Raw genomic sequence first — 25,719 nt, forward strand, 5'->3', positions numbered from 1 at the left:
CGAGGTAGTGCAATGCATGGCAACTTGTTGTGAAGGATGAGCACAATATGAGATACAGATAAAATGATGCCCTTTCACACTACAAACATAGTTTTTTCATTTAAGTGTGTTGTGTTGAACAAAAATTATCCATCTACTCGAGATGAACGGCTCTGAAAAAATGAACGATGACGATATCAAGGAAATAAGATCATCGTTTCCAATAGCTGGCCCATTGAATATTAAAAGAGCAAGAAAAGATATTATGATTGCACACCTAGCAGCAGCTCGGAAGCGATGTAAAATTATGTGGATGCTGTCTCATTGAATGCCAATGAACACATGATTAATTGATCATCTATTAAAAGAAGCAGAGACACATTATGAACAGAAAGGTATTTATCAAGAAAATTGGCAGAAAGTAACTCTAATTTTATAGTTTTCCATTGGGATTCAAAGATATTGGCTGATATTTTGGGAAAAAATAATATCAATTAGCTACCCATGATTACCAGTGGTTTAAATGTGGAACAGTTATTAGGAGTACCTGTTATTGCATCATCTCAAGGAATAGAAGTATGTGCTGCCATATTTGACACTTTAGAAGAGTGGGACTTGACTGATATAGTTCAGGAGTTTTGTTTTGATACCACAGCATCAAATACCGGACACGTCATTGGATTGGCAATTTTGCTGCAACAAAAGTTGGAATGAGACATGTGGCTAATGTGCTGTCACCATATGTTTGAGATGGTACTAGCTGGGGTTTTTTTCATCGACAAAGGTGACTGTAGATCCAGTCTGGACATCCCTTTATTCAAATGGTTCCAGAACAAATTAGAAACTATAGACATCACAAAATATTCAGATTTCAAGGCAGATGCTTCCATTTACAAAGCTTTAAAAAAAAAAATGTTACTGTAGAGGTCAAATCATTTGCTAAGTAGAAGCTAGAAGAACAGCCATGTGACAGTTAGTTTCTCCAGTTGGCGTAGTTTTTTTTTAGAAGAAAAAGCAAATGTAAAATTTTAATTACCGGGATCTTATCATTTGGCAAGGTGGATGGCAAAGCACATCTACTTTTTGAAAAATTTTTTTTGTTCCATGATCAATTTGGACTAAAGAAATGTAAAATTAAAGCAGTCATGGAATAAAAAGAATATTTTTTTCTAGTCTTGTTCTTTCACATGTAAAATAGTAACATGCAAAATTGCAGGTCAACAGGATAATATTAGTAAGTGTCACAGCTAACCTGAATTTCCGTAACTAATGGTATAATCATATACTAATTGTGGGGATATGTTTAATCCAAAAAGTGTACAGACATTAAGAACTTTTTTATAGTGTTTATTAAAATAAGACTATCCACTTAAACATTTATAACAATTATTATCATTAGTACTCTTTATTAATTGCATCCTTCTTTGCTGTTGGATATTTTCTATGATAAAGGTTTAAAAAAAAATAATAAATGGAATGCAAATTTTTTTTTTTCCATGAAATACATCCTTATTTTAAAATAAGTAGTAATTGATTTGAATAATCAAACATACCTGTAACAAAAATTGTTTCTGATCTTCATTCCTTGTTATTGTATTCCTCCATCAATTTGACACCTCTTTCAGCAGCATCATTCATACGCTTCAAAGAAGGAATGATTTTCTTGCTTCTTTGATAATCTTCTCGAAGTTCCCATGAAGACAGATCCATATGTAAAAATTCAGTGGATATTCTAAATCTTTTAAATAAGTGAATTGGGGGATATGCCCATATGTGGGGATGTACCCACAGATAATAAAGCTGTGGGTACATCCCCAGTAATGAACTTTGTTACATCTTGATTTAAAATAATTTTCTTCTCAATTTCTTGTTCTCCATAGCCTTCCATGGATGCACTAACAGTGAAAATCAAATACATAAAACAGACATATAGCTTGATATATATGCCTGTGATTTGCAGCTCACAGAATATTACAACAATTAATTAATTGTTGTGATATTCTGAATAATTATTTGGAGAGGGGCTATATTCGTACCAGTATGACAGTGCTCTGTGTCACAAAGCAAGTTCTGTACAACAGCAGTTTGAATAAAATAATGTGGTGAACCTGCCATTTCCAGCCCTAGAGTCCATATCTGAATTCATTTAAGCATCACTGGGGTGTTTTGGAACAATATTTGAGAGCCAGAAGAAGATATCCTAGTTCATTAATTGAATTAACTGGGGTCTTTGGGAGGAGCGGAGCAAGATTGCAGTCTCCGCGTACCAAAATCGTGTAGAAATTGTCTCCAGAGGGTTATTGGTGTTATTAAATCCCATTAGGGTCATAATCTATATTAAATATTTTTCATTTAGTATTTCAATGTATGGATGTGTGTGTTGTTGACTGATCAAGATCTTGAAGTTCCAGGGGACCCTGGGGATATGTTAGGAGTAATAATCAAGATTATGGACAGGAAACTTTCTGTTATTTTTAGTTTCTGAAGAAGTGGAGGAGGAGCATAGGCAAAAAGTCTGATGTGTAGTACTTATAATAGATTCAAATTTACTTAAGGTTAGTTGTTAATTTATTTTGTCAATATACCAGAAAGAAATAACAGGTATTAAACCTAAAAAGAATGAAAGGCAAGTAAAGAAAGGATTTCAGGAATGGATAAATGTATATATATCATAGTTAGCTCTTTTTTTTTTGAAGCAATTATAGAAAGAAATTGCTTACAGTATTGCTTATAGTAACATTTTGCATGTTACTATAACCACCATACCTTATGGGCAAAGTGTTTAATGCAAATTTCTTTACAGGAAATATTGCAATCAGTCAGGAATTTCAGCCACCAGAGATGGCACACCTGAAACTTTTTACAACATATTTTTTCTTACCATTACTTTCTTAACATTTTACTTGTTTATCCTGTGGTTAGCAAATTAATTTTTATTTTGTAGTTTGGAGTTTCTTAAAATTTTATTGATTAATTATACATTAGTTTCTGAAAAAAAATTATTTTTTAATTTTGTACCTGCTAGAAGAAAGTCTGAAAGCTAAAACCAAAAGGAAGAAAACCAACTTTGATAAGAGGATAGTACAGCCTATTTTGCTTGATTCTTCAGGCCGACCTGTTTTCCCAATCATATTGGGTGAATTAACGGTTCACAGTTTAGGAGAGGTAAAAAGCACTCTTTCTTTTTAAAGGACCATGTCTCTTAATAATATTTATTGTATATATTTTTTCCAAGTTTTATTCCAAAATATTGGTTGTAATTTGGTATACTTCAGGCAGAAAGTAACATGTTTGTGAGAAAAGCAAGGACCATTAGATTGCATGAAGTTTATACTTTCATGTTTTTTTTTTTCTTTCTCCCATAAATAGATATACATGCCTGTGTTAATAATCTTAAAATATTACACATTGGATCACAAATAGTTTAACTTCAGTTTTATATTTTAATTAATATGAATAGATTAATCAAATAATACAGCTTCTCATGAGTCTGTATACTATAAAATCATTTATCACACTTGGGCATCTGTATGTATATGATAGTTTATTTTACACTTTTAGCTTTAAAATAATTTATATATTCCAAAAGAAATTAATGAACTGTATGTGGGGTGGCTTTTTTTTTTTTTTTTTTTTTAGTTCATCAAACTATTTTAGCTGATACACCTTTCTAATTCCTGCACTAATGTAGAAAACTTTAGAATTATGCCATTTAAACCTCAGACATCATAGAACCTAAAATATGCAGAAGAAATTGTAATAGAGTTCTACAAAAATGGAAATTTTGTGGATAAAGTAAATACTTCTATACACAGTTTGGGTTATATAACATGACAAACAAAAAATGTTGGCATTTAATCATGTAATTTGAAGAAATGGGTTGCCTTCTTGATCTGTGGAAAGTATGTGCACTTGATACAGTTGATGAGTCCAGACAAATTCTTTTGAGGAAGCCTAAGAAAAGTTTGCAATATCTACATGAATCTACAATATCTTCACTATAGATGCATTGCAGGCTGACAAAAACTGGTGTCGTATAGAAAACTTAACACATGTACTTTGCATTGTGTGCATTACTTATAATGAATTGTTTTAAGACTGTTGTTTTTGCATCTCTCTTGGAAATATTTGAACTGATAATATGTCTGTTGGTGGATGCATTACAAACTTCCAAAAGTTGGTATTAAACAGAAAACTTCATGACTGTCATCATATGCACACAGAGATAAAAAAAAACAAAACAAACCATGCTGCTTAAAACAAACTGCATTTTTTTGAAAATTTACAATTTATTAATCTTTCATAACATATTGTCATTACATTTTTCTTTATTTCTTTCTGTGTCATATATTTTTCTTGAATGTGCATTTGATCTGGTAACAGAATTTCAAGAAAAATGATATTTTCACAATTGCACTATAAAATTTCAAAAACTACTGTCAAATTGAAACAAAATAACAAAAATATTTTTATCTTTGATATAATATTTTAATATTGCAACTAGAGAAGTATTGTTGACTAGGAAACAAAATTAAATAGAAATTTCATAATTATGGCACTATTGAGTTTTTAAAATTGGGATTGCTTCAACTCCATGTGATTGCTTTCATAAAAATAGAAGGGAATGGCTGCATATGGGTTAATAGTAAATTTGAAGCATATCTGTGAGTTGTACCATGATATGAGACAGTTTCTGAACAGTTATTGTGTTATCATAATAATACCTAATGAAAACAGTTATTACATAATAATTTGTCTGCCTTCTGTTTTTAATAATAATAAAGAATTATGGTTATAATTTTAAAACAGGTTTTCTTATGAAAAATGTTATCTTATTAATAACTACAAATAAAAAATGCTGTTTGTTTCATTTGGACAACTGAGTGGATATATACCTCATTTAATGATGATGAAGTATACATCCTCATTAGTTTAACCTTTTTTTGAATCTTTTAGTGAAAGGGAAATTAGTTGATCTATCTAACATAAGTTCTTCAGGATATTATTACACAAGCACTTGTAGCTAAGCAAAGATAAATGTTGAACACCATATTATACTAAAATATCATTTTTGTTTTTCCTAAGTGGATATATGACAAAAAGCATTTTCCAACCCCCCCCCCCCCGTTAGTTAGCTTTACTCAGTTTGTTAGGCAATATGATCTTGTCAAATATGTCTGTTTTCTGCCATTTGTTTTCCTAGAGCTTTTGAGTTACTACTCTGCCGAATCTTTGTAAGAAGTGTAACTCATCTAAGTTACACCTCTTACAAAAGCTAAGGCTCTATAACTGTAGACCAGTTTCACCCCATTGACAAGGAAGATCATGGGGTCTGTGGTCAATGATGCATTACAAGATTGTCTCAAAGTATATATCCTAAATGGATCACTTTGTAAAGGGAAAATGTCATTTGACCAATGTGATATACAATTTTGATATTATATACTTTGACCTCAGAAATGTTTGACACAGTTCCACATGAAAAGTTGCTCTACAAACTGCAGTACAAGGTATAAGGTATGTTCGTGTCAGACGGCACCTGGGATTTCTCCCATCTCCGCATGTGTTTCGCTGTATCGAGGACAGTACACTGTCAAGCCAGAGACTTGAAAGTGTGTGGGTCGTGTCTGTGCAGTGTGATATGTTGTGCCCATTGTTTATCTGGCTTATTGGCCGCCAGGCCCCTAGTGGGGTCCGACGTTGCCCATACCCTGCCATGTGTAGGCTAGCCGGGTGTATCCAGTATCACAACAAATTGCTCTGGCAGGTCCTGCCACCTAGTTTCCTGGGATTTCAGTGACTAGGACCTATTTTAAAAAAAAAAAAAAAAAATTGTGTTTGACATTAATACTTAATGGGATTGCTGTTAGGAAATCGCTGGTTGGGGTTGAACGCTAAAGAGATGTGTTAAAGGCCAAATAGGTCGGGCAAAATTTTGATGTTATTAAATTTAGACATGTGAGGCTATACGCTAGATAAAAGCTAATAGTGTTAGTTGTCTTAGAGATTTACAGGAAACCGGTAGAATTTAGACGTTGATTAGAATTTGGCGGCATTGTTAAGGGTGTACTCGGTCGATTTAGTGAGAGAGGGAGGGAGACTGAAGACTGGAGGGAAAACAGATAGAAGAATGGGGACGATAGAGTAGGCATCCCTAAAGAGGTCAGTGGAGACGAGCCCCACCAGGCAAAGTATGGGGGGTAGGCAGGGAGGAGAGGAGACAGAGATCCATCTCCTCCCTCCCCTGCCTGCGGATGGGGTTTTAAAGAGAACCAGGTTAGAGTACCCAGTTCAGATCGCCAATGGCGCGTTGACAGCAAAGCCGCAGAATGTCTTCGTCGGTGTCATGTCCAAGGAGTGTCAAATCCGGTATGAAGGTTAAGCTGCCCATCCTGCTCCGGGGGTGGGATATGTTAGCTGGCAGTGGGGAACCCACCAGGCGAGGGGGTGGGAGAGAAACTGCAGTACATTGGTATTACAGTCAAGGTCCTGACGATTTTGAAGGAATGCTTAACCTTTTTTTTAGAGTGAGTTTCATGAGCATAATGGTCCCAACCAGTGAGTTGCTTCATGAAGTTTTGAAAATTCATAAAAACAAAAAATGTTTGTTAATAAATGGTTTTAACTGTATGGTGGTGCCAGGCATGTGAGGCATTGAAAATAATGAGCTGCATTACTATTTGGTAGGCACCTCCATAGCCAGGTGGGCAGGAGCAGCAGTGTGTAGCACACGCTTCTTGATTAGACTGGGGTTGAAGCCCGTGACCACCAAATATGGAGGATGCGGAAAGGTCAGGGAATGACCACCCTGATGAGCAATATGGCCTTAGTTGCTAATGCTCCTAAAAACCAAATAACCAACAACTATTTGGTATTTTTTTATTTTTATGCAAAATAAAAGGTGTAGAAAACACAGCTTTTAAATTTTTATTTATTTTTTTAAACTAAAAAATACACACAATAAGTATTGCTATCCATTAAGAAAAGAGAAAATATTGGTATTTACAAAGCAGAATTCAGAAATTCCAGAAACTTTTCAGAAATTTAAAAGAAAGTTGGAACCTGTCAGGTTCCCCTCCATGTTCTTTGTTACCATGTGGGGTGCCATCAGTGCAGGGTTAAATATTAATTTGTTCTTATTTTTACTTGATTTCCCAATATTAGAATGAAATTATTTCAAAAATCAAAATTACAATTTAAAAATAAATTGCACAAAAAATTTACCATTACTTCTTTTTTTGATGTACTACTATCTTCTACATCTATTAATGTAGAAGATCAGTATCATCACCAACTTTTAGATCTGAATTCCAAAGAATTTTGGCTTTTGTAAGCCAGATTTGGACATTAATGGCTGAGATTTGGACATAACTCATAGTAATGCTAGCATGGTAACTTGATGGGTACTGAAGCTAGAAGCTTGGAATTATTTGTTTCTAGTCCCTAGTTATAGAACTCTCCCATGTGATGATCTATAAATAAATGGTTTTTACAGCTTTACATGAGGTGTATTTGAGAGATTCATTATTATATTTGAAAAATAATAACAGATGGCTATTACAAACTGTATCCACAATTACTTAGAAACACAGATAACACATGGTGGCACTTACCAGAAGACTTGTAATGTGCTCTGAAGTGTTTTTTGAAACATTACTTGAAATACCTTGATAAACATATATATACATACATACTCCTCAGGACCAACACACAGGAGGGGATGTCAGAAGTTTATCAAACTCCAATGGGAGCTAAATGAGCTTATCAAACTCCAATGGGAGCTAAATGAGCTTATCAAACTCCAATGGGAGTTAAATGAGCTTATCAAACTCCAATGGGAGCTAAATGAGCTTATCAAACTCCAATGGGAGCTAAATGACTTTGTGATAACTGAAAGGACAATGGAAGAGAAATCGTTGAAGCTAAACATAAAAAAGGGCTCCTGGGGTGGATGGAATCTATCCTATCATATTAAGAGAGGCAGCAAAGGTAAGAAAACCCTTAGCCATAATTATGAGAGCATCTTGGATTCAGGGAAGATCCCTATGGACTGGAGATGTGCAATTGTATCCCCAATTCATAAAGGGGGATCAAAAGGTGACATAAGTAATTATGGACCCGTCAGCTTAACATCTGTTCCAGGGAAAATATTGGAGTCACTGGTTAAAGAAGCAATGCAGGACCATCTGGACTGGAATGCAGTCACAGCATGGGTTTGTTAAGGGGGGTAGTCTTGTCTAACCAATCTGATAGATTACTATGATGCCTTGACCAAGGAACTGAATGCAAAAAATAATTTTGATACTTGGATTTCAGGAATGTTTTTGATACTGTTGCACATAAAAGGCCTCTGTATAAACTGGAGCAATGTAGCATTAAGGGCAAGTTACTGCAATGGATAAAGAGATGATTAAGTGGAAGACAGAGAGTGGTTATCAATGGGCACTGCTGTTTGTGGACTAATATTATCAGTGGAGGACCCCAGGATTCAGTGCTGGGCCTATTGTTCTTTTCAATATTTATTAATAATATTAATGAGGATATATCAGGCTTAATATCAAAGTTTGCAGATGATACAAAGGTTGGCAGGGTGGTTAACAACAGTAATGGTGGTATGCTACTCCAACAAGATTTAGAAAAATTAGGTCAATGGGCCGAGAAATGGCAGTTAAAGTTTAACATTGACAAGTGCAAGGTACTGCATATGGGTAGCAGTCATCTCAGAGTAACTTATCAACTGTGTGGAACTACACTCAGGGTAGTAGAAAATGAAAAAGACCAGAGGGTAATTGTGCAGTGAAATATAAAATTCTTTGGGTAGTGCAGATGAGCTGCCAGGATAGCTCATGGGGTTTTGTCAGTGATATACAGAAGCTTTGCTAGTGGAGATAAGGAGGTAATTATCCTTTTGTACAAGGCCATGGTTGGGCTGCATCTAGAGTATTGTATACTGGTGTGGAGGCCTCACTTTAGGAAGGCGCACTATAGCCCCAGCAGCTCGTGCGCCATTAAACCCCCATCACAACAACAACAACAACTCACTTTAGGAAGGATGTAAATCTGCTGGAACAGGTGCAGAGAAGGGCAACCAGATTGGTGAAGGGAACAAAAGGGTACCCTTTGTGCTCTTACCTAGAAAGGCTTCAGTTCTGAAAATGGCAGCATCTGGGGACTAGGTACCTTCGGGGATTGTGACATGATTCAGGTATTTAAGGCCTTGAATGGATCAAGTAAACTGAATATGAATGGCATTCTTCCTTTTTTCTGAGACTACAGACATGAGGGGACATAAATTTAAGTTGAGGAAGGGTGGTTGCAGGATGAATGTGTGGGAGTTTGCATTCAGCCAGCGAGTGGATGATTTTTGGAATAGACTTCCATCTGTAGTTATGGAAGTGGATGGTTTGAATAAATTCAAGGAAGAATTAGACAGATTCTTGGAAGGTAAGGATGGGTGAATTGCATTTCTTTTTTTTGCTGATGCTATACAAGCCTGCTTTTTTTGCATTGTTTGCCACTACTACTACTACTACTACTACTACACACAAAACATATACAGTAAACCCCCGCTATTCGCGGTATCTGTATTCACGGTTTCGTGTATTCGCGGTCGCTGATTTAATATAAAATGAAACCTAAAAAAATGCGAATTTTAAAGCGCCGTGAACATTTTCCGCTATAAAAAAACATGGGCGTGGCTAAAATTATCTTTCCCAGTCAAAACAGTGCTCAGTGGGTGGGGGGAGAGGGGTGACAAAATCCCGGTGTGGATGTTTCTCGCTACTCCTTGTTCAGTATGTGCTGTACACTCGTCATGGAAGGTTTCGTCGTTTGCTTTTAATTTATATGCTTATAAATTGAAGAAATTTATCAATTTATAAATTGATATGCTTACAAAAGTGATAAATCTACCGTTTTGCAGTGTAAAACAGACTTTCGAGTGTGTTAACGGAAGAAAGTGACTTTATTGTGGACAAGTTCTTTCTAACCCGTACAAAAATATGGCTACGAATAACAAGGGAAATTTGAAAAAAATCAAAGAAGGTGATGACATTAGCGAATAAAATTGAGTTATTAGACAAAATTTCTAATAACAGAAAGTGTCTTCTCAGTGGCAAAACATTATAAAATCAATGAGTCAACGGTACGATCAATCAAAAAATCGGAAGAAAAAATCCGCCTTAGTGTCCGTGAAAACGCGCTAATTGCTTCAAAAATTTGCTCTGTAACTCGTGATGTTAAATTAGAAAAAACGGAAAAAGCTTTAAATCTGTGGATAGAAGACCGAACTCAAAATAAAATTCCGTTAAGTTCACTCATCATTCGTGAAAAGGCAAAACTCCTTTATCAACACTTTAGCGAAACTGGTGATAGCACTGGCGGGATAAGTTTTTTAGCTATAGCAAAGGCGCTGGATTGAAATTTCTAATAAATATTACATTTAATATTAAATTGTTTCTTATTTTCATTTCGATGCCATATGCTTGCATTTCACTATGTATTGTCTATGTACATAGTCATATTATGAAGATACATATAATACATACATAGACAAAATTTTAGACTAGTTTTTCTTATATATTTCATACTTTGGAATGGAACCCTTTTATTACTATGGGAGCTATAACTCAGTATTCGCGTTTTCGATATTCGCAGCATTTCTCAGGAATGTAACCCCCGCGAATAGCGGGGGTTTACTGTATACTTATTCTGGAAAAGGTTAAGGATTGGAGAAAGAATTGTAATAAATGGTCATTCTTCAGAGTGAGTCAGTGTTATAAGCAAAACCCCTCAAGGTTCAGTGTTAGGGCTACTCTTGTTCGTGATCTTGAATAATATCAGTAAGGGAATAAAGGAAATAATGATGAAATTTCCAGATGATATTAAAGTCAGGAATCACAAACTTTTATTGCTCTGCATATTAGCACATTTTGGTGATGCACTTATTTTGTATTTATTAGGTGGTTTGAAATATGAGTAATGTATATAACTGGTTAATAATTTAAACAATTACTGGCTTTTGTTTATGTTTTTATAATAGAACTTTGAATGCTCGAACCCTGAGCAGTGCGTTTCCTTGCTAGTGATGAGCTCTGTGCAAAAAATATATTGAAGGTCCATTTTGAACCTAATGGTTTTAGGTTTTTATAGCTGTTGTTTATATATTCAAAAAATTATTTTAATTGTGGTTCCTATGTTCTTACATAAAAAATACATCATTTATGATTCAAGATCGGCTGAGCTTTTTCAGAATGATTTGGACAAATTTCATGAATGATCAGGGAAATGGCAGCTACATTTTATTGTTGCCAAATGTTAGGGTCTATGTTTGTAAATAATAACCCAGATAATTACAATCAAATATGCACTATAAATAGGCAGCTAGCAAGGTACATAATGTCTTATAAATGATTTAATACCTTTGCATCTAGGGAGAAGGGGGAGATTATAATATCATCATAAAAGTGATTGGTGAAACCGTATTTGGAATGCTTTGGTTTGGAGGATGTATTAAAGGAAGGACATTGAGCATCTTGAACTGGTTCAAACAAGGGTAACTCATCTAGTGAGAATAGTACAGGGATGCTGTGTTGATTTGAGGGGAGACTACAGAGGTGTTGGGTTACAAATCTTGGAAATTAGGCATCTTGGGATGGGGGAAGAGAACAGAATCTCATCATGGTATATAAGGTGCTGGTGGAGGGGGGGGGACAAATTGAATGATGGTGAAATTTTTTTTATTGAAATAGGATACAAAAACCAGGAGGCATAAGTATAAAATGTTGCCAAAAACTAAAGATTAGACTTCAGGAAGTTAAGTTTGGTCAGTGTACTGCTGCTGTTGACCACCGAAATAAACTACCAGGTGGACATCTGGAGAAATGATAAGAGGGAAAGAGATTGTATAGAGAAAGATTTATACTATTGTTATTTTTATTTATTTTTGTTTTATTCATATTATGAGAATTTGTAATAATGTTTGAACTGTAATGTCAGTTTTGTGCAACGTAGTGTCCATTGTCTTCTATATTAACTTATTATCTGTTATATTTTTATAGATTGTTCCAGACAGATCAGGATTCCACACAGAAGAATTTATTTTCCCTGTGGGATTTTGCAGTAGTCGTACTTATGCTAGTATAAAATTGCCTTCGCATCGATGTTTATACACTTGTACAATCATGGATGGAAATGTAGGTCCCAAGGTAAGATTATTTGGAGTAATCATATATTTAGCAATTGCATCATAGTCATAGGTAGTCTCAAACTTCATTAGATAATACTAATAAAAAATAATTAATAGTGAGGTGTATATATTAAGAATTAACTACTAACCTGTGTTAAGAGCATTGTATTCCGGAACCTTTGTCAGTTAGACTTGTGCAGAATTAATCTCAGTGATTAATCCAGGAAAGTAAGAGAAGAGAGATGATATTATAAGAGAATGACTGACCCGAAATTGATCAATCAGCATGCCCTGCAAAATTCTGCCTTAAATGTTAAAGCCTAGTTTTTTAGGTGCATTTGCATATATTATATGTATAAGCACCTATTGTCTTCACCACATCCATCTGTCCATTGGTCTGCAAAGGTAACTTGACTCTCAGTGGACAATTGTCATAAAATTTTATATTTAGTTCTAAGAAAGATTTGTTGAGTCATCCCAAATTTCATTAATTTGTCAAAAAAGAAATCTGGCAATTTATTTTTTCTTCTTTCCATACAATTCATATGGAAAAAAAGAAATTTATAGATTAAATATAGTTTTAATACAGTATTGTTAGCTTAGATAGTCCTTGCACACTTTGTACGTATTGTTATGTAAGACTCATGAATGTGGTGTTGCTTGTGAAGAGATACAAGATACGCTGAGTGATCACTGAATTATGATCACATACCTCATACTGCATTGGGCCACCATTTGCATAGATAACAGCTGCTACTTGCCTAAGCATTGACTCCACTAGATGTCTGAAGACATCCATAAGGATCTGCAGCCATGCTGCCTGCAAAGCTTTCCACAGGGTTGGAATAGATGACGGTTGTGTGTCCATATGCCTCACTTCCCATTACAAAACCTCCCATAGGTGTTCAATTGGATTGAGGTCAGGCAGATTTGGAGACCAATCAAGATGGGTGATATCTTCACTGTGTTCCTCGGATCACTCATGCACAGTGCAGGCCCAATGACATGGTGCATTATCATCTTGGAAGATCATGTTTCTGTCCAGGGAAAATGGCAACACGACAGGGTGCACATGGTCTCCTAAGAGCTGTCAGTAGATCTTACTAGTAAAACCTTGGTCCATACATGCCAGGGGTCCTAGTTCTTGCCAGCAAATCATGTCCCATATTAAGCAACCACTGCCACCTGCCTGGATAGTGGGTGCCATGTATGATGGGTCCATGGACTTGTGTGGTTTGAACTACACAAAGGCATCTGTTGGCATGTTACACCAGGTATTTGGACTCATCTGACCAGCACATTCATTTTCAGTTCTTGAGCGTTCGTCAAGAACGTTGTCAACACCACAGTATTCTCATTGTTGTATGATGGTCAGTGGTGAAGAGAGGGTGTCTGAGTGTGGGATACATCATCAATTTGGGATATTGTTCTTGCATTTCCCATACTATTTTTCAATGTTAACTGTCACATAGCGACCTGCTGTTGAGTCCATACAACACGCTGTACCCTTTGCTTATGATAAATGACAAACATCCACTTTGTGTAATCCTTTACAGTTCTGTCAGCGGGAGATGGTTTGATGCTCTTGACACATTCTTTGTACACCTCAACCACGGTGGGCCGTGAGCAACTGACAAGACGTGCTGTTTCCAATATGGAAGCACCCGATGCATAGCTCCCAGAGTCACGTGCTTTTGAAACTCTGTGATATCTTTTCTGTGTCCCATAACCTACTTTATCACTTCGACTTGCACGATCATATGCAAATTATAGCTTACGAAGCTATGCGGAATAGTACATTATGGATGGCATGGTCATAATTCAATGATCACTAAATGTACATAACGAGAGAAAGACAAAAAGAAGAGAGTATATGGGAGAAGAGTAATAAATATTATGCAGTTGTAATTAACCTGAATGGCTAAGTTTAGAGTTCAGAGAATGTAAAACTATAGTTTTATTAAGTGTTCTCTAAAGTTGTAATCCTAGAATTAATTGATAAGGAGATAACTATATTCACTTCTAATAACCACAGAAAAAGAAAAAAATCAATTAATTTAAGAAAAAAAATCGAATGTACATTAACTAACTTGTTTTTTATAATTTTATACATCTTCTTTTATTCTAATTAAAATTTTCCTTAAATAAAAAGGGAAAATTTTGAAAATTTAAAAACTTATTTATTTAATTTAGTGCTTCTGTTTATTCCCCATATTTCTATTTTTTTTCCATTCTTTAAATTTTTTTATAAGCACCTCTTTTTTAACTTTAATTTAATGCTGCCCCCCCAATTATTTTGAAATTATTTAAGATGCATATGTAGAGGCATTTGTAAGTGTTCAGATAATTCCAGTTTCTTCATTTTCCTCTTATACATTGGTACAATGTTCCACTATTCTGATTTCAAGCATACCCCCTTTCTTGCTGATGTATATTTTCTCAGAATAGTCTTTGCTTTTGTATATGAAGTGTTTTCTCCTGATTGTGAGAATTGCATCTCTCAAAATATTGTTCATTTTGTTTATTGGTTTAAATACTGCATCTGACTCACATTTGTTATATATGAATTTATTTATTTATTTTTTTTTTTTCATTTTCTGTTAAGTGGAGTTCTTATAATTTTTTGCATTTTTTTTATGGTTTTGTGAACCATGCTCCATTGAAATTTATTTTTCATTTATTCATTTGTAAACCAGTTTTGGGTGTTCTTACTCATGAAAGCAGTTATCACAATAGTGATCAAGAGTGTGGTTGTCTTCGCTGATTTTCTTAGCTAAGGTAACCTGTATTATTATTTATAGGCAAAGCACCTTTGATGTTTTGAAGGCAAATCAGGACTGTCTGGAATAATTTAGTCTTAAACTCATTGCTCATTGTGGAGGCAGAGTAAATGTACAACCTTAATACATGTGTACCAAACAACAAAACACTTTCAGTGAATGACTGGTGATACTGCCCTGGTATATCTTTTCAGAGTAAAACACAGCAAGCTCTCTTTGGACTTCTGCAGTAATTAATGCAGTAAAAACAGAAAAGCATAACACAGAGAATTGTTATTTTCTTGAACAATTTTATATCATTCAGACATTATGCAGACTGGTTGATTATGTAGGGTCATTTAATGTTCAGTGGTACAGTGAGCCTCACTAATTTGGACTTGAAGTGGTAGTTTGAATTATAGAATATAATTATATGTAAATATTTTCAAGTTGTAATTCATAAAAACAAGCAATATTCACAATCCATCAACATATTAATTTAGATGGCATTAGGACACACACATGATGAAGAGAAAATTTCATGAAAACGTTTGTTTAAAAGAAAATGGAAAACAGAGATTGTATCAAATAGAGCAAAAATAATGTGTGCTCTATTTGATATGATCCCTTGAAAGAGTTGATATTTTAAACAATAAACATTACTTGTGTTTAAATGTTAATAACTATATATTTAATCAGATGTATGCAGTCCTCCCCATTTGTATTGTCTTTTTTGAAGTTGGAAATGTTTTGTTGAGTAAAGATCCCATTTTTCTTTTATGCTTAGTAACGAGCTATTATTTTACTTACGCACTAATTGTAAAGCATTTTAATAAAATATAGTGAACTTAATTTTTTGGTATGTTAAAATTACTTACTACACCCATTTATTATGTGCACCAGAATTTCTTCCTGTTATTTGGTCAACTATTATATATGATTCTAGCCTTTTACTAGATCTGCCAATTTTTGAAAAGTCTAGTCTCATCTTATCTTTATGCATAAAGATTGGTTAATGAGCAGCACCAAGCAACAGTCCTTCGGGAGAACATGGATAAGCTTCAAGGATGGTAAGATACATGTCAGCCATGTTTTAAGTTTGCAAAATGCAAGGTTTTACACTTAAAAATTAACAATTTTTGAAAGGAATTTGAGGATTATGGTCTAGGCAGATATGAAATTCTCCATTTCAGTGCAGGTGAGGAGGACCCATAATTACCTGTGGATGACGTACAGTCAGTTCTGCTATAATGCCATTTTTGCAATGTAAATTTGCTCCAACATGACTGATATATTAGGGAACAATGCAGTATAACGCGATTTTCACGTTGGTTCATGCACGATTTCATCTGCGAGTAACACCAGGTGAATGAAAACTCGGCACCAAGCTGAATAGCGAACTGCGCAGCAATACATACAAGTTTACAAAGCTTAAAAAATATCAAATGTGTGAGAGCTATATTTCCCATTTACTGTAGTTGTATTGGTCGGAGACACACTTGTCATTCACTGTATTCACAAGATAACAGGTGATGTTGTAGGCCGATTCACGTTTTCAGGAGCTCACCTTTTTCTGTTTGAACAGAAATTTAGTGAGGCAGGATAGCGTGAGCGAAGGAGCACATTTCTGGAGGTCAATACCATAAAACAATAAAAACAATTTGCAGTTCCCAGTTTATTGGGCTTTTCTGTTAGTGAAATCTAATTATAAATGGGTAGTAAACTGTCTTACTGCATTTGCGATAATACCAATAGCTGGAATTCTGTGGGTTTTTGCTTTATTATGGTGAAATGTGTTTCCCCTTCCATGAAATTTTCAATCATATAAAAAACATAAATAAATTTTCAGAATCTTCTCTTCATTCCTATTTTTTAAGCTTCGTAAACTTGTTTCACTTGTGCAATATGCGCGTCCCATGTTTGTCGTTATTGATTGCATATCTTTTTTACTGTTTTAAATTGTACAATAAAAAAAATAAAAATAAAAAAAATGTCAGTGAAGAAATAACAGTCAAGCAAAACATATCTTGTCAAGGTAAAGTGCTATATTTACTGTAATATTTATTTATTTATTTATTAGAAATTTAAGATATTTAAAATATCTGTGTTAGCAATTTTATTGGGTTTATAACTTTTTTAGTGTTTTACTTACCAGACTGAACATTTTTTTTTTGAGTTCTCTGCCCTTATCCATATTTTTCCCATAAGCCTTGTTGTTTTTAATGCACGAAATACCATAATGCAGAGATTTTTAGCAGAACTGACTATATCAGATAATTGCATTCAGAGATAGAGAGGTTATAATTCCATCATATAAGGCACTGTTGAGGCCACACTTGGAATACTGTGTTCAGGTGTAGAGGCCAGACTTAAAAACAGACTTTTTGAAAAAAGGTCTAGAGATTGGCATCATTCCTGGTGAGATTCTCCCTATATGAATAAATCTTTCTCATATAGGGAGAAACTGAATAGATAGGTTACAGAGCTTGGTAACCAAGCCTTAGAGATTCAGATTTATAAGTTTCTGAGAGGGGGTAGTAAAATTAATGAAAGTGAAGTTTTCACAGTATTAAATGATATTAGAACCAGGGTCCATAAATTCGTAAGGGGGGAAGGGTTAAACCAGTTTGTAGGAAATTTTCCTTTAGTCAGTTTGTTAATCACTAGATTAGCATTAGTAGAGCATATGATGCAAGGAAGCAAGCTTACACAGCATCATAAAAAAAAAAAAAAACCCTTCCCAATTCACCCATCCATTCAATCCAAATGTTTGTCTAGTTCTGCCTTGAATTTATTTAAGCTGTCAACTTCCACAATGACAGATGAAGTTTGTTTCCTCAATCAACTACCTGCTGGCTAAAGGCAAATTTTCACACATCTATTCTAGAACTGTCTTTCCTCAATTTTAATTTATGTCCTCTCAGGCAATTAATCTGGGCAAGAGGAAGAATCCCATCAGCACTGAGCTTGCTCAAACCATTCAAGGCCTTATACACCTCAGTCAGATCGCCTTGCAGGTGCCTAGTCTCCAGACACTGCAAACCTGTGTTTCCCTCCTGTGTGTTGTTGTTGTTGTTGTGGTGTTTTCTGGCGCAAGAGCTACTTAGGCCATATTGCGCCTCCTCCTGTGTGAGGAGGGAAACACAGGTTATTTATTTATTTATTATTATTAGTATTATTATTTTTTTTCGTTTGCCTGGTGCAACAGAAGCCCGGATTTCTTGTACCATTTGGCTAATACTAACTGTTGGAATGAAATAAAATTAAATTGAAATTTTGGTTTGATGCCCCAAATTCTTTTAAGCAAAATTTCAAGTCTTTATTTCTGAAAAAAAGTAAAATCTGCAATAGTCTTTTTTTTTTAAACAGTAGAAGTTTTTTGAAGTTTTTGTATTGATCAGTTGGTTTTGCAAAATTAATGTGTATTGGTAAGCATTTTTATAATTACTCATACTTCCAGGATTAATATTGTTAAGTAATAAATATATTTTATTATAAATAATTTCTTAAGTTTTACCTTTTTTTTATATTAATGCATCAGAATGAACTAAATAAGTTTCATTGGCTGTTAGTGTGTGTGAAAGTTATATAATGTGTTAAGAAAATAAATTCCTAATATATTCAAAATAAATTAAAAAAAAATAAATTCAAAAGTTGAAATTTAAATTTGTAAGTGGGCATCTGGATATATGTTGTTACAAATGATGAAAGTAAAAGTTGAAGAGATGTATAATGAAGTTGCCAAATATATTTTTTTAATATATTTTCAATAATTAATATATTTTTCAATGCCTAGTTTGAAGTTGTAGCAGAAGATGACCCAGAACATCCTATTGTTGGAGGTACAGCTAATGAATGCCATTCTAATTTGTTAAAGGCTGTAAATGCTGCTTGGTAAGTAATATTGTTTTTTTCTATATGTTTGGAAGGATGGGTTAGCTTCACAATGAACTTCTAGTTCAGGGATTGGCAACCTTAGTACTAGTATCAAAGGTGGAACCACAGGATTATTTTATTTAATCATTCCAGCTTGTATGCACCCAATATGCAAATTGGTGGCAGCAGCAGCAGCAGGTAGTTTCCTTACACATAAGTTCCCCCCCTCTTCCAATTTCATATTTTTATTTTTTACGAAAACTTTTGCTCTGAGCAACAAAAATAAAAAGTTTTCGTAATGAATCCAGAGCACGTAGGCCTTTTTTACTATGTTTTTTATTTTTTATTTTATTATTTTTTTTTGTTAGTAGCGCATAGGCTTCTGTGGCCATAATGCACCTCCCAAGGTTTTTTTGCAGTACTTTGATCCAAGCCCGAGGCGGGAATCGAACCTGTGACCTTTGGGTTGCTAGGTAGGCACTTTACCCACCCGGCTAGCCCGGTCGGCTCATATTTTTATCACTTTCACTGGGATACCAGACCAGAAAATAAACCTCTTCACATTTTATTTTGTAACTAGAATGTCTAGAATTTTTTATGGCAAGTGATGTTTTATCTAGGTAAATGGGCCTGTAGTACTGGATTCCATGATGATAAATAAGTACTGTACTGTTTGATCCAGAAAGTTTAATAAATGATAAATGACATATAGCTTTCGAGGTTAAATGGACCCCTTCATTGGCAATTCTAACAGGATAAAGACATTAGAGCCAAAATTTTTAGCGAATACAGAGTTGTGCATGCAGTGATGCATGCATGAGATTAAACATTCAACTACTAGGTTGCTGCTCATTGTTGTTTTGGATTTGCTGCCAGTGTTTATCCAGTTTCAAGATAGTTGCCTTGCAACGATTCATAGTTCTTGAATTGCACGAGATGTTAAGTGACTCTAGCTAGAGGCGGTGGCAAAAGCATTGGGATTGGTCAATCACTTCGTAATCGCGCTTATGGGTCGACCAGAAGCGTTCCACGATTGTGGACTGGCCAGTCTCACCAAGGTGGATTGACCTGTCGTGCTCTGCAAGGCAGTCTTGAAGGCATCTCGAGCTCTCCCCTATGTAGCAGCTGCCACAATCTTTGCAAGTTATGTGGTACACCACCCCGCTGCAGAAAAAGAGGGGTGACCGGAGTTGTCATGTTAGAAACCAGAGAACGCAACGCAAGCTTCTACTTGGTAGTTGCATGCATTTTATGCGGTATTCCCGAAGGATTTTTGAAATCTGGCCCGGCATGCCTGGATAATAGGGAATGTAGGCAATAGGCATATTGTCATGCGTTGATGACAGTCTCGGGTGGATCGTCAGCTCCTGCGCTTGAAATAAGCACTTGTCTAAAATGTGGCTTGGATAACCACAATTGACCAGATGTCCTGATAAAAACGTGTGGGCCCACACCTGGAAATTCGGTATTCTATAAGCCAATGTGGTGCAGGCAGTTTACCAACTACAGAGTGGGCCATGCCCCTAGCCATCTGAACAGCACCACTCGCACCTTATTCTCCCATGCTTGGAGCCATTCCAGCTCAGATGAAGCTAGGCGCACCGAGATTTCCAGAGTGAGAATGGACCTGGTCAATTTTGGTTATCCAAGCCATGTTTTAAACAAGTGCTTATTGCATGCGCAGGAGCTCACGATCCACCAGAGACCGTCATCAACGCATGACAATATGCCTATCGCCTACATTCCCTACTATCCAGGTATGTCGGGTCAGATTTCAAAATCCTCCAGGAATACTGCATAAAATGTGTGCAGCTACCCGGAAGAAGCTTGCGTTCTCTGGTTTCTAACACGAAGACCCTGGTCGTCCCTCTTTTGCACAGCGGGGTGGTATACCGCATAACTTGCAAAGATTGTGGCAGCTACTACATAGAGGAGAGCTCAAGACTCCTTCAAGACCGCCTTGCAGAGTATGACAGGTCAATCTGCCTTGGTGAGACTGACCAATCTGCAATCGCGGAACACTTTTGGTCGACCCATCACGACCTTAACCCCAAGCGCGATTACGAAGTGATTGACCAATCCCGACACTTTTGCCACTGCCTCTAGCTAGAGTCACTTAACATCTCGTGCAATTCAAGAACTATGAATCGCTGCAAGGGCACAAGGCTACACCCTATCTTAGAGGCAACTATCTTGAAACTGGATAAACGCTGGCAGCAAATCCACACATGTCCGTGCAGCAACAATGAGCAGCAACCTAGTAGTTGAATGTTTAATCTCATGCATGCATCACTGCACGCACAACTCTGTATTCATTAAAGATTTTGTCTCTAACATCTTTATCCTGTTAGAATTGCTGATGAAAGGGGTCCATTTAACCCTGAAAGCTACCTGTCATTTATCGTTTATTAAACTTTCTGGATCAAACAGTACAGTACTTATTTACTGATGTTTTATCAATTGCCGTAAAAAATTCTAGACATTCTGGTTACAAAATAAAATAAGATTTTTTTTTGTTATTTGATGTTTGGATGTTTTTAAAAATTTAACAAATGTGTCATTAAAGTCAACAAATTCAGTTAACATGTGAACTATAACTAACTGCTATAATTTTTCTGCATCAAATTGAGGGTGAACATGCCATCAAATGAAAAGTTGACAATTTCAGTCTTAGTCTTAACCACATTAATAGTTTTAAATTTAGTGAATTAAATCGGTGTTTTTAAAAATTTTCATTACTGCATCCTCCTCTTTAATCCTGAATATAATGGGTTTGCCCCACAGACTTATTCTCTAAACTTAAAAGAACTATTTTGGCTGATAACATTATTAATTCCATAAATATTTTTTATTCTTTCTCTATCATTTCTTAGAAATTTTAAATCAGTAAAACTATAATCAGTACAAAGTGATTAATATACTTATACAAGAGTAGGATTAATGTTCCAGGACTGAATTTTTATTTAAACAGATATAATATTTACAGATAATTGCACATTGAAAATTTTAAAATGATTACATTACCAATGTTGCACTTTTTCCCCCCCCAATCAGTTATATAATTGCTAAAAAAATAAGTTTTTGTAGAGTGCTTTCTTCAAACTTCTTTAGTGGTGTTTATTACAACTACTATAATTTCTGTTTTGCTGGAAAATTGTTGTTCATTTAAGTTTATTAGTTTGGGTTAAAAATAAAAATCTCAGGGTGCAGCAAGGTCAAGTGACTAAAAAGGATGTAGGACAGTTAGTGTTTGGACAGGTATTCGGAAATTATTGTTGCTTGATGAGTAAGAATGTTTTAATGGAGTAACTTTTTATAGTCGCAAATTTGGTCTTTTTCTTCTGATTGCATCTCTCCCAATGAATTCTGAGTATATAGCTTATTAACATTAACACTATGCCATTAATAGTGGTATAAATTCTTATTTAATTAGTATTAGTAATGGCCACATGGTGCAAGAAAGCCTATAGCTTATGCTCCACCAGCCAAAAAAAAAAAAAAAAAAAAAATCCCGAATAAAACAATGATAAAAAAATAATAATTAATAAAAGAAAAGGAAATTAAACCTACCATCCTATGTGCTTCCCTCACCCGAAGGTACTATCCAGATGACCTTTGAATTTTCCCAAACTGTCAGCCTCTACCACCCACATAGGCAACTTATGCCAGTAATTTATAACTTGCTGGCTAAAATAAAACTTCCTGCAGTTCAATCTAAACATTCCCCCCCCCGTAACTTGAATTTATGTCTCCTAGTTCTAGCATCATTTATATTCTTGAAAATTTCGTCCTCATTCATTTTACTGATGCCTCTCCAGAGCCTTAAACACCTCAATCAAATCTCCTCTAAGGTGTCTAGTTTCCAAACTCTGCAACCCACATATTCAAAGTCTTTCTTCATAAGGACGTCCTTTTGCCGATCTCACCAGGCGAGTTACCCGTCTTTGCACCTTTTCAAGAAGCTCAATGTCTTTCTTTAGGTGCAATCTCCATACTTGAACACAGTATTTCAAGTGGTCTAACAAAAGCCTTATATAATGGGATTATCACGTCCCTATCTCTACTTGCAAAAGTTCGATAGATCATCGATAGGACACCATGGGCCTTCCTTGCAACCTGTTTACAGAGAATGCTCAGAGAATTTCATGTCTGACCGTATCATAACACCCAAGTCCCTTTCCTTCAGTACTGGGTTTAGTTGAATTCCACCAAATGAATAAGTTATTTTGGGATTACTGTTTCCCAGGTGTAATACCTTACACTTTGTTGGATTAAAGCATAGCTGCCATTTTTCTGACCATTCCTGAAGTCTATCTAGGTCTCTCTGAAGAAGCTTAGCTTGACAGTGATCATTAACTACTCTACCAATTTTAACATCATCTGCAAATTTAGACATCACGCCCTCTATCCCTTCATCGATGTCGTTTATGAAAATTAAAACAACAGTGGTCCTAATACTGATCCTTGGGGAACCCCACTTCTTACATCAACCCAATCTGAGGAATAGCCATTTATCACAACCCTCTGTCTCCTGCCCTGAAGTCATCCTGCTATCCATCTAAGGATTTTCCCATTTTTTTTGCATTTTTTTTATGTCCTTTATAGTCAAAAAATCATTCTAGCATGGCTTTACCTTTTAAACTTGTCAATATAAATTACTTTTTTTTCTTTTTGAGAGACATAGGAGACTTCCATTTAGAGGATTGATGTTTTGTCTGCAGGTTGTAACAATACAGTTATGTTCCATCTCTTGTGAGTACTGCTTTTAGAAATTCTCAGTGACAATCACAAATTTCTTCAGTTCTTTAGAAATTAAAATTTTTTCCTTCTGAACATGGAAACAAATAAGTTGCATAATATTTTCATGTTTAAGTATTAGATATGATTGGTTGAATTACCATGTGATATGCCAAGTTAAGGCCGTGTCTTAAATTCTCTGTTTAGCACAAATAATGCTTCTAATGGGGGGACAAGTTTACCATTTGTTTATGTGCAGGGTGTCCCACATCTCCATCATTATCAATGATATCATGTCTGGCTGCTCTTCTGCCATTTAAATATCCCACCTTTTAATAATGCTTTTTCGTCATATGCTTCTACAGTGATTCCTGAAGTCTTGAGGTTGATTTCTTCATTAAAAAAAACAACAAAATTTCATAGATCTTTGTTCAAAAAGTGATTTATAAAAAATGATGTGATATTACTTGCTATCAACAACAGATAAAAATAAACCTTTTTGCATCTGCATTCAAAATGTCATCTGTTGTAAAAAAAATTCTAGACATTCTAGATTAGAAAATAAAATACTTTTTTTTTCTTATGTGATGTTCAGATATTTTTACAAATTCAGTACTGGAACTTTTTAAATCTTAAGGAAGTATAAAAAAAAAAGTAAACTAAGCTGCAGGAAATGATGTGGAAAGCATTATTTATTCAGTAGTGCTTTCTAAACTGTGGTTGTATTTTCAAAGTGCCTATTGTCAGTTCTTTTTTTATTATTATTTTTTTTTATATGTTTGATATGGAATGGTGTATTGATTCATGCCAGTAAGGACTGAAAAATCCATCTCATGTTTTTGTTGTTAAAAGAATCAACACTTCAATATTTTCTCTTAAAGAGGAATAGTCTTGTCATATATTTCACTAGAAATCAGCAAAGGCAGACTGTTAAACCTGGTTCTCCAAGCTTAGTGAGAGCTCAGTTTTTTTGTATTTACTCATATATAATAATAAATGTTTACTACTAAAGGCTCCTCTAATCTATTTGAACTAATCTAATTGTCACAAAATTATTTCCGAAAATAATATTATGAACAAGTGATCCATTTTTCAGCAAAAGAAGGTTAAATTTTTTTGACCAGTAAATAGTAACTGAGGCATCACCTCAGTTTTATTGCTATTCATCTTACCTAACAAAAAACAATATTTTAGCTTCTCCACCTTAAAAAGAAAAATTCAGAATTTTAGCTTCTCAAAAGTGTCAGACTTGAATGAAATAAGTATTCGCATAAAAGTTTACATAGTAATGATTTTCTTATTTCACAGAGAACATCATTTCTGAGTTCATACATTTTCACATTTTAATATATATATATTTTTATAACTATCTCACATTTCATTTAACAACAGTAAGTTTGTACTAATCCCTTTTCACAGCATTCTTCCACTACCCCCAAGAATTTGGAGATAGTAAGAGTATTTGGCATACGGTGCAAGGAAGCCACAGGCTTTTGCTGCACTCGCAAAAAAAAAACTCCAAGTATATAAGAAAATACAAATTATATGCTTCCCTCCCCACACAGGTAACTATCCAGTTAACCTTTGAATTTATTCAAACTGTCAACTTCAGATATCCATAAGGGAAACTTGTTCCAGCAATTTAGCATTAGCATTAGTAGAGGCATATGATCCAAGAAAGCAAGCTTATGCAGCATCAGCCAAAAGGTTTTGGAACGAGTACAGAAAAGGGCAACCCTTCGTTCCATTCACTAATCTTGTCCTTTTCTGTACTCGTTCCAACAGCTCTACATCCTTCTTAAAATAAGGCCTCCAGACCTGTATACAGTACTCAAGGTGTGGCCTGACCAATGACATATACAAGGGGATAATCACCTCCTTCTTATCCCTGCTAGAAAAATTCCTGTATATCATTGACAAGACACCATGAGCTACTTTTGCAGACTATCTGCAGTGCTCAGAAAACTTCATATCTGCCTGCACAATTACCCCCAGGTCCTTTTCATTCTCTACCACTGTCAGTGTAGTACCACAGAGTTGATACGTTATTCTGGTGTTACTGCTTCCCATATGTAGTATTTTACATTTGTCAATGTTAAACTTCATTTGCCACCTCTCAGCCCATCTGCTCAACTTTTCTAGATCCTGTTGCAGCAGCGTACTGTCATTAGTGTCCTTAAC

General features: G+C 35.0%; 1 protein-coding gene across 2 annotated transcripts in view; it reads left to right on the forward strand.

The window, feature by feature from the left end:
* LOC150080580 (transforming growth factor beta regulator 1) overlaps positions 1–25,719 on the forward strand; it is an 86,083-nt gene that overhangs the window by 35,060 nt on the left and 25,304 nt on the right. Inside the window, exons 4-6 of one of the 2 annotated variants that reach the window (XM_090381167.1) lie at positions 3,005–3,144; positions 12,039–12,185; positions 18,722–18,819. In XM_090381167.1, the coding sequence (XP_090237293.1) occupies positions 3,005–3,144; positions 12,039–12,185; positions 18,722–18,819 (385 nt within the window). The remainder of the gene's footprint in view (positions 1–3,004; positions 3,145–12,038; positions 12,186–18,721; positions 18,820–25,719) is intronic. The other variant, XM_090381169.1, reaches the window with a different exon arrangement.

This window comes from Mastigoproctus giganteus, chromosome 9, assembly GCF_048544385.1.
Source record: "Mastigoproctus giganteus isolate SK-2022 chromosome 9, ASM4854438v1, whole genome shotgun sequence".
NCBI classification, from domain to species: Eukaryota; Metazoa; Arthropoda; class Arachnida; order Uropygi; family Thelyphonidae; genus Mastigoproctus; species Mastigoproctus giganteus.